The sequence below is a fragment of the Saccostrea cucullata genome, unplaced genomic scaffold (genome assembly GCF_032062105.1).
Source record: "Saccostrea cucullata isolate Sc308-1 unplaced genomic scaffold, CSIRO_AGI_Scuc_v1 ctg1612, whole genome shotgun sequence".
Lineage (NCBI taxonomy): Eukaryota > Metazoa > Mollusca > Bivalvia > Ostreida > Ostreidae > Saccostrea > Saccostrea cuccullata.
Genome location: NW_026921433.1, coordinates 83673 through 92732, shown reverse-complemented (window position 1 = coordinate 92732; position 9060 = coordinate 83673). Strand labels below are relative to the sequence as shown.

The window sequence follows — 9060 nt, the reverse complement described above, 5'->3', positions numbered from 1 at the left end:
TACATGACATTGTACACTTTAACGCGTTATACCTCGTAAAACCGTAGAAACATCACCGAGCACACATCGGCTAAGATATTCCACAAAAATGGCTTGTCTGTCGCACTGAATATGAATTGGAACACATGTCAGGCATTTTTTTCTTTTCATAAAAATAGAAATTCTGAACACTTTTAGATCCGAGGAGTCCTCTTCCTCCTTAATTTCAAAAAGAAGTTTCATGGTGCATAGACCTGTTATTCAAAATATCGTGCTGAACAGGCTGTGACGTAACGATAGTGTCACATGTACAACCTCGTCATAAGATGGTGGTTGTGTTGTTATCGCTGCTGGTGGACTATTCTCAGTCCCTGATAATTGTGACGTTTCCACATTCGCGGGGTTTACGCCATCGGTTTCACTCGGAAGGTTTTGTCCTTCGACCTCCATCTGACGTCTGCGTTCCAATTCGTATCTCCTCTGATTTCTTCGTCTTCGTCGTTCTTCACTGCCACAACAGTCGTCATCTTCCGTTATTAGGAAACATATACACCAGCTGCAGTTACATCCTTAAAAGGAAAAAAAACAAAAACATATACACCAGTTACACCCTTAATAAAAGGAAAACATATACACCAGATACATCCTTAAAAGGAAAAATTGATAATTTATCATTTTTTAAAAAAGGAAAAGCATATCTGTAACATGTTATATTAAAGGAAAAATTAATATATAATATTTAGCATTTCAAATAATATCATAACATAAATTGAGATATGAATAATGTTGCATATTAAAATATAATTTTTTTATATTCAGTATATTCTGCAACTATTTTATCGTAACATAATTTCGATATGAATTATTAGAAGTTTTAAAATTGTAATTATAGCCAATGTGAGTATAAAACTCTTAGTATGCCTCAACGTACCTCCCCCATGTCTATGGCCGTCCACACTGATATTATCATGATTACCTGGAATGGAGAATATTTTGATGAGGTCTTATATTGCTTATTAGACAAATATCTATTGATTTTCAATTCCTTTTTCATTAATGAAAGATGTGGAGATAACAAAGAGTATTCGAGCTCTATTAACCATTACAAAATAGAAGTGGACCAAACACGGAGCTCCAAAACGTCAGAGGTAGGATCAGTTGCCATGAAGGAGTGAGCATCTCCTGCTAACCGTTTTCACCCTCCTTTACCGAAATAATTACCTTAATTAAGAAGTTGTTAATAAATGATTAGCCATGTACAATTTATAGTATGGGTTTTGAAAAAATCTTGAACTTTGCTTTTGATTTAACCTTATTAATACAGTAAACGGTGAATTTATATTATATTTGACTATCGAATGTACAGTCTACCCAGTCTATACTTAGGGTTCACGGCGGGTGAGACTGGTCAACGGGAGAAGTTCACTTCTTCTAGACGCCTGGCCCCGGGATCATATAAATCAGACGAGCTCATGTTTTTTTATTCCAGTATCACTTTTATAAAAGTTACTCGCATAGTGGAAAAATGAGACTGAGGTCAAGAATAAGATCATCTATAAGGTTTATTCCCCGGAGCCTGGTCCCTGCTCTGGAACTTCCCAGGCTCCGTGTTTGAGCCACTCTTTACAATTTTGTATTGTTTATATTTTTCAAGCGATCGACACTGATTGTTATTTTAATCTTTTCCATTGGTTAATGTAATGTTGAGTTTAATACAACTGTCTCAATAACTAATTTGAATGTACAACATTATTCAAGTCTTTCTTTAAGAAAATTAACTCTAAAAGTTGCACAGTCACACTATATATCGTTACCATGAACATGATCGTCCCCGCAACACCCATCGTTACCCCCGCAACACCCGTCGTCGCCGCAAATGAAGCAACCGCAATCACAGCAGTCATCGTCAAATTTACAGCAATCGTCCCCGCAATCGCAGTCGCAACCATCGCCGCAATCACAGTCGCAATCGCCCATATCCCCACAGTCAGACATCGTTACCTGAAACCAGGGTGTATAATGCATGAAAAAAGTAGGAAGGGGGTTAACGTATTAGCAGATAATATTCTTAATATTAAACTGAATATGCAAAAAAAAAAAAAAAAAAAAAACCGACGACTTCTTTGTCTAAACGGTTCATAAAAAAACCCGATGTATTTATTACAAAGAGGCTCTTCGACTTCAACACTCCCATTTATAAGAAGAGTCCAATACAAGGGGAAAGAAATTTTCAGATTTTATTTTTCTTTATTACAATTTCTAAAGTATGTATTAATCTACAGAAACAACTATCCGAAACAAAAACGACTAAAACATTTGCGTCAGCTGTTTCCCCGCAAGGTGCCTCTCGCAATACAAAGTCTACACAGACCTGCAGTAACGGTTCGTCACACTCGGGTAGTTCTTTAACTACCCGTGTTACTTCAACCGCAGACGACACGACTGATCGACCGTTTTGTGAAAAAATGATCCCCGATCAAAACAATACAATGCCGGGGAGACCAATAGAATATACCCCAAACCGTTCATCGGGTGACGTAGCGCAAATCAACATTCCAACCTCCTCCAAAGATCACGATCATAATGACCAAGCGGGCACTCTTAACAAAATCAACTTCGGGAGTTCTGTACTCAAAAGACCAACTTTCAGAGCAGGTCTCTCGTACACCAATAACAATAAAGAAAAAAATCAGGATGCAGCTTACGACAAGATTAACACATCCCGTGTCCCACAAACCTCCGAGGAGGGATCCAAATTTCCTACATCCTTCCAGGAAACTCCCGTAAAAAACAGTGATGCCATAGCTTCAGAGGAAGAAGACATCTTCGAAGGTGTAACCTACAAACGTAACGCCAGATATTACGTTTCAGGAATAGGACCCAGGTCCACACGGGCTGGCATGCTAAACTTTCTGAGAGCTAAAGGCGTGTCTGTGTCGCATTTTGTGCTCTTCAAACCTAAACACCCGGGATCTCGACGGAATGCAAAGATCAATGTAGCGTTGCGCGATGCAGAGATTATCGAATCGCCCGGATTCTGGCCAAAAGGAATTCTGTGTCGCCAGTGGCTAAGTAATAAACAATGGGAGATCAAAATTGCGAAGGAATCTGACGTCGATTCTGTGACCGACAGAGAAAAGGAAAATTGGGATCCACAAGACTGATTTATATCATAGTTACTTTCTATCTAAACAATGTTCCTTTTCAGTTTCTTGTTTGTGTTCATTATGTCTGAAAGCCTTAATATTTTGTGTTGGAATGTACGAGGTATCATGTCCTCATCATTGTGTTTGTTAGATATTCTTGATAACTCTAATTGTGATTTAGCTATAATATCTGAACATAAGCTCAAGCCAGACAATGTAAATTACCTGGATACGATCCACTCAAAATTTACCAGTTTTGCACGAACTGAATCGGGTCTTGACTGTACCCACGAATATTCCCGTTTTATAGGTAAAGGTGGTATTAGTATCATGTATAAAAAAGACTTAGCATTTTCAGTTCACGAAATACCCGATATCGACTCATATCGCATTATTGGTATTGAGCTAAAACGCTCACACCAGCGATCCTTGTTCATTTTCGGTGTTTATCTCCCTTCCGATAGTAACATCCAGTTCTACATTAATGAATTAAACATCCTTGATTCTTTAATCAATCATTTTTCGTTGCAAGGTGATGTTGTTATAGGGGTGACTTCAATGCCAGTTGTCTAAATGTTGACAATGTTCGATCAAATGTACATAAATCAAAGTCTTTGAAAGAATTTTTAAAGCGAAAAGATTTTGGATGCCCTGGCATTGACTTCTCTGGTTCGGGATCTCATTATACGTTCATCCCGACTCAAGCTTCTCTAGACTATATATTTTGTAGTAAGGTTCTATGTAAACATGTAAAACAATACCATGTGTTTGAAGAAGGGTCTTTTTGTCTTACATCGGATCATCTGCCATTATTGATGAAGCTTGATATTGATATAAAATGTCATGTATTATGTGAATCTTTAGCCTCACTCCCAGCTTGGCATAAAGCGGAGAGTAGCAAACTAAAAGATTACGAAACATCTGTTGAAAACCAAACTGTACAGTTTTTAGGAAGAGATCTTAATTGTATTGACAATGTCAATTCATTTTGTAACGATTTAAATACTGTGCTGCATAACTCTGCGTCCCTGTCCATACCTACTGCTAAATACAAACCTTATTTAAAACCTGAATGGACATCAACCGTGAAAGTACTCCATTCCCAGGAACGCCAACAACGTCAAAACTGGATTCGCGATGGTCGCCCGCGCGGAATGCACAATGAATCCTACAGAAACTACAAACGCGCTAAAAGAAACTTTCGAAATGAACTGAATAGAGAGCACGATCGGTACATGACTAAAGTTTTCAATGACATCGATGAAGCCTCTGAATGTGACGTGCGCCTATTTTGGAAACTAATCCATCGTCGACGTCCCAAAAGCTGTAAGATCTACCCTGAAATTCAACGGAATGGAGAAACGTACGATGACCCATCTGGAGTTGCGATGTGCTTTGCACAACATTTCGAAAATGTTTACAATTCCAATGACTGTGATCATTACGACTTAGCCTTTAAAAACACTATCGAAAGCTCATATGAAGAAATAAAACGTTCAGTTCTCGTCGACGGGAGACTGTCGATGCCTGGAGGCGCAGTAACTCATGAGGAAATCCTTGCTATTATTACGACCCTCAAGCGCAGGAAGGCTCCGGGCCTAGACCGCATTCAGAATGAACACCTTATTTACGGAGGCATGGGTCTAACCAAATGTATTGCTTACCTTTTTAACTCCATCGTAAAGATAGGGAAGGTGCCCACAATATGGAAGCGCGATCTCATCACTCCGATCTACAAAGGTAGCAATAAACCAAGGAAATCTCCTGACAGCTATAGGCCGATTGCCTTGCTGCCTTGTCTTTTTAAATTATTTGAAAAACTGCTGTTAACAAGAATAAAAACATTTCATCTGTCGAATATCCACTTTCCTAATTTCCAACAACAAGGATTTCAACAAAAGTTAGGTTGTATTACTGCTTCCTTCAACCTACAAGAGACAATATTTCATAATATTGAACACAGAAGTCCGGTTTTTGTTGCCTTTCTCGACACCCAGAAGGCCTTTGACACTGTCTGGAGACATGGTCTAATGTTTAAATTGCATCAGCTTGGTATATCTGGCCACTTATGGTCTCTCATCGATGACTGCCACACCGACACATCCTGCTCTGTTGCCGTAAACCAAACGAACTCCGAATGGTTTCCCGTTACCCAAGGTGTACGACAGGGAGGGGTGCTCTCCACTTTCTTGTACTTGGTGTTCAACAACGATCTACTTAATGAACTCCAACGAACAGGTCACAACACCGGGATATATAGTATCGCCAGTTCAAACCCTACTCTTGCTGACGACATTTCCTGTATAGCTCTCTCCCCTGTAGGACTACAGAATATGCTCGACACTGCGTACAGTTATTCCACGCGATGGCGATTCAAATTTAATGCCAGCAAGTCAAGTGTTCTCCTCTTTAACCGAGCCGGAAACCGCCTTAGTACCTCTCTGTCTTGGAGATTAGGTGAAGAACCTGTTCACCTATCGGAGACCTACAACCATCTTGGGATCTTCCTACACTGTAAGATGAATCCGAGCGAGAGAACCCACAATGCCTGTAGGAAAGGACGCCAAGCATATTTTGCTCTGAAGGCGTGCGAACACTTAAATCCCATTACCATTGCTAACTTGTACAAGAAGGTGGTGCTCCCTGCCGTCTTATATGGAAGTGAACTTTGGTGTGATCTCCGGCAAAAAGATATTAAACTTCTCAGCACGTTTCAGCATTTCGTTTGTAAACACACCATGTCTCTGCCTAAACAAACAAGATCCGACATGTGTGAGAGTCTTCTTGGTCTTATCCCAATATCCGCAGAAATTGACATAAAAAACTTCAATTCTTTGGCCGTCTTTGCGAACTAGACCCCAGTTTTCTCACAAAACAGTTATTCCTGAATCGCCTTTTTGACTTCCTACAAAACAACAATATCGTGTGTTATGGATTCATTCCGGATATAATCTCAATTCTGTCCAAATACAACCTCTGTCACTTCCTTAAAAAGTACTTGTGTGAAGGCTCTTTCCCTTCAAAATCCGAATGGAAAAGAACTGTCAAAACCTCTGTTCTTGCTCACGTTTCATCATCTCGACAGGAGCGGATGAATAATGACTCTATCTTTACTACCTTAACAATAATGATCGGAAAAATACTGGGAAAACACCGACCGTATAGGGACCTTAACGGTGGTCTGATTATTAATTAAACACAACGTATAATAAAACTCTGCAAGGAATCCACAGCTTGACAGTATTTTAAAATAATTATATAATAACACCAAATAAATTGATAAAGATATCAGCATATATTTTGTACAAAAACAAGAACAGGGCAATTTTGAAGGGAAAAAAAATCGATATACAGAACTCCTTCCCCATGGGGATAACATTTGTCAAAATTAATGTGTATTAAATATATTTGCTAAACAAAGATCCCGGGGTAAAAAAAAGTTGGAAGAATTCGATCACTTTTGCTATGAGTATCAATTACGGAAGAGGCTCATCAAATTATGGAATTACAAAAAAAACAAAACAAATAGTTTTAATCCAACCTTCAAATTGCTTCGTTCATTCAAAATATCACAATATCAAATTTGAGTTTGTACATAAATAGGTACATTCATATGAATGTATTTAACTTTTCATATGCAAATTTTCTGATCGAAAATAAAAATGAAACATTTATCCTGCCCTCACTTATTGCACATCTATATATTAGTGAAATATATCAATTTTAACATGTCTCGATTCTGTTAAATACACCATTGCTGGACACCTTTACATTTTGTTCGAGGCAAATTGAGATTAAATTACTTAATTATTATCCGATATGTTCACCGTAAAAATAAACCAGGTACATAGTTAAATATAAAACTAGTAAGAGAACCAGCCAGTAAAACAAATTGACCCACCGTACTGAGGATATATGATTGATACACTCTTTATTGATTATACACATATAAATCACTTACTTTTCTTCTTGTCTTCTATTAACAGGAAACGACCCGGAACAAGGCAATCCCAACACGTTAGAGTACCCGCTCAATGTAAAATGACCAAGCTTTTATTTATACCTAAGCGCACATTTGTTATTTATTTGCTATGATTCCATTTTCGTTTGTTCATTCGTTTATATATAATTTTTTTAGGTGCATTATTTGTCAGACCTTTCAAAGATTTCATTTCATAATAATCCTTTCGTACACGGTCCAGTGCTTTGTCCAGACACCTTTAGTACGGAAGCTCTGATGGACCTTTATTGTACAGTATTTGAAGAAAAGCACGTCATAGAAATATTGACGTGTTTATTCGGGTTTATGTTTTTGACTCAAATAAAGAATAAAGAAAGAGAGATAAAACACTTTAGAATTAGTGGTAATTTGAATATGATTATTTTAATAATGTTAGTTTTTGAATTCTACCTTTAAGATATCATTTGCAATAGGCTAATTGTAAATCACTTGGTATAGGCTGTTAAACTAAAATGGGTTTAAATGCAGTGGTTGGACAGTGCTGGAAGAAAATTTGAAAAAAGGAACTCGGAAAAGCATAAATATTATACGCGTTTAAATAAAAATAAAATTCACCCCGTTATCTTAGAGTCTGAACTTATGTTACACCTTGAGGTAAAGATATGTAAATCGGATCGTAAATCACTTAAGTTGAAACGTTAATCAGCGATAAACCCAATAGATATATTTTTAATTTATAGCGTATAGGTTAATTATTGTAATTATCGATTTACTGAAATTTATGAATTTATTTTTATCGTTCACTATCATCAAATTGATTATGATACATGTATGATTATCGACGACGCATTGTCAATTAACAATAGTAATTTCCATTCCAACGTACGCGTCGATAGATATATCCTGTTGAGCTTGAAAAAAAAAAGATACCACAGAGTCTGACATATCTGTTTCATACTTGGATATTTTACTTAAAAAAGGCGCTAATGGTAAATGGTATTCTAACAACTTAACCAAGCTATATGATAAACTTGACTTTAACTTTTCTATCGTCAATGATGAATGAGAAAGGACAGTTCTGCGCCACCCATCCCTCATATAAGGAAACAGAGGGCATCCCACAGGTCATCCCTCACATTGAATGATATAAGAAGGTATATCCCTCACTATAGACACAGTATTGAGGGATGCTCGATAAGTAGGTCACTGGTCATTTAAATCACCTGTGCGATCGATACGGTGGAATGTTGACCTATGGCTGTAAGGGTCACTGCAGACTTCTCGCTGACCGATGATCTTATGTATTCCCTAAAACTGTGGACTTCATTAAAGTCTACATTCTACATGTTCTATTTAAGAGCTCTATATTGACTAGTAAAGATGTTTCCAAACTAATATAATAATAACATGGATAAAGAATGAGCAACAATGTTATAATAAATATAAAAAAAAAAATGTTTATAATCTGATTGCCTTATTCAGAAGAACAATGAACTTGAAGGAACACTCAAAAAATATCTATTTTTGATCATCCTTCGCACAGTTAAACTGGCAAGCGTTTACCACACTTTGTAATTAAACAGTGAAAAACAAACAAATTGGTTTCTATATAAAAATATTTTTTGGTAAATAAAAAAAAATTCCTGGTAAAGTGAAATATACTAATTAATTTTTTTTATGGTTGACTTGCATTTTCTTTTATTTTTGATGATCGAAAAACAATAACGCAGCAATAAATCCAAAATTCAATTCATGCATGAATGTCTAGATAAATCTAATGTGTAATCAAATATTAGACAGTTTTCATATATTTCAACTTTTTATTTACAACAACAAGGAAGTATTATTTGCAACTAAAGCAATTAAAGTTTGTAAATTTTATAAGTTGCGGAAAATTAATAGATATATATTGCTTTAGAGCCTTCATTGAAATAAGTAAAGAATTAATACAATGCTTAATTATAATGGCTGGTA

At 36.7% G+C, this 9060-nt stretch overlaps 1 protein-coding gene across 2 annotated transcripts; it reads right to left on the bottom strand.

Annotated features, from left to right (window-relative positions):
• LOC134259945 (keratin-associated protein 5-6-like) lies at positions 1–7331 on the bottom strand. 2 transcript variants are annotated; one of them, XM_062742533.1, is made up of 4 exons: positions 7087–7331; positions 1789–1980; positions 911–956; positions 1–548 (listed from the first exon to the last, which is right to left on the bottom strand). In XM_062742533.1, the coding sequence occupies exons 2-4, from the start codon at positions 1972–1974 to the stop codon at positions 241–243; spliced, it is 540 nt and encodes a 179-aa protein (XP_062598517.1). In that variant the 5' UTR covers positions 1975–1980; positions 7087–7331; the 3' UTR covers positions 1–240. The 2 variants fall into 2 exon arrangements, with proteins under 2 accessions (XP_062598517.1, XP_062598518.1); XM_062742534.1 differs by having other exon boundaries at positions 3–548; positions 911–955; positions 1794–1980.
• Positions 7332–9060: the final 1729 nt, after the last annotated feature.

Excerpts from the sequence above, each read along its gene's own strand:
- LOC134259945 (XM_062742533.1), bottom strand. The coding sequence starts at position 1,974 with ATGTCTGACTGTGGGGATATGGGCGATTGCGACTGTGATTGCGGCGAT. Across the intron at positions 957-1,788 it reads ACGATCATGTTCATGGTAAC|GGTAATCATGATAATATCAG; the intron begins GATATATAGTGT and ends TTCTCCATTCCA. Across the intron at positions 549-910 it reads CGGCCATAGACATGGGGGAG|GATGTAACTGCAGCTGGTGT; the intron begins GTACGTTGAGGC and ends TTTCCTTTTAAG.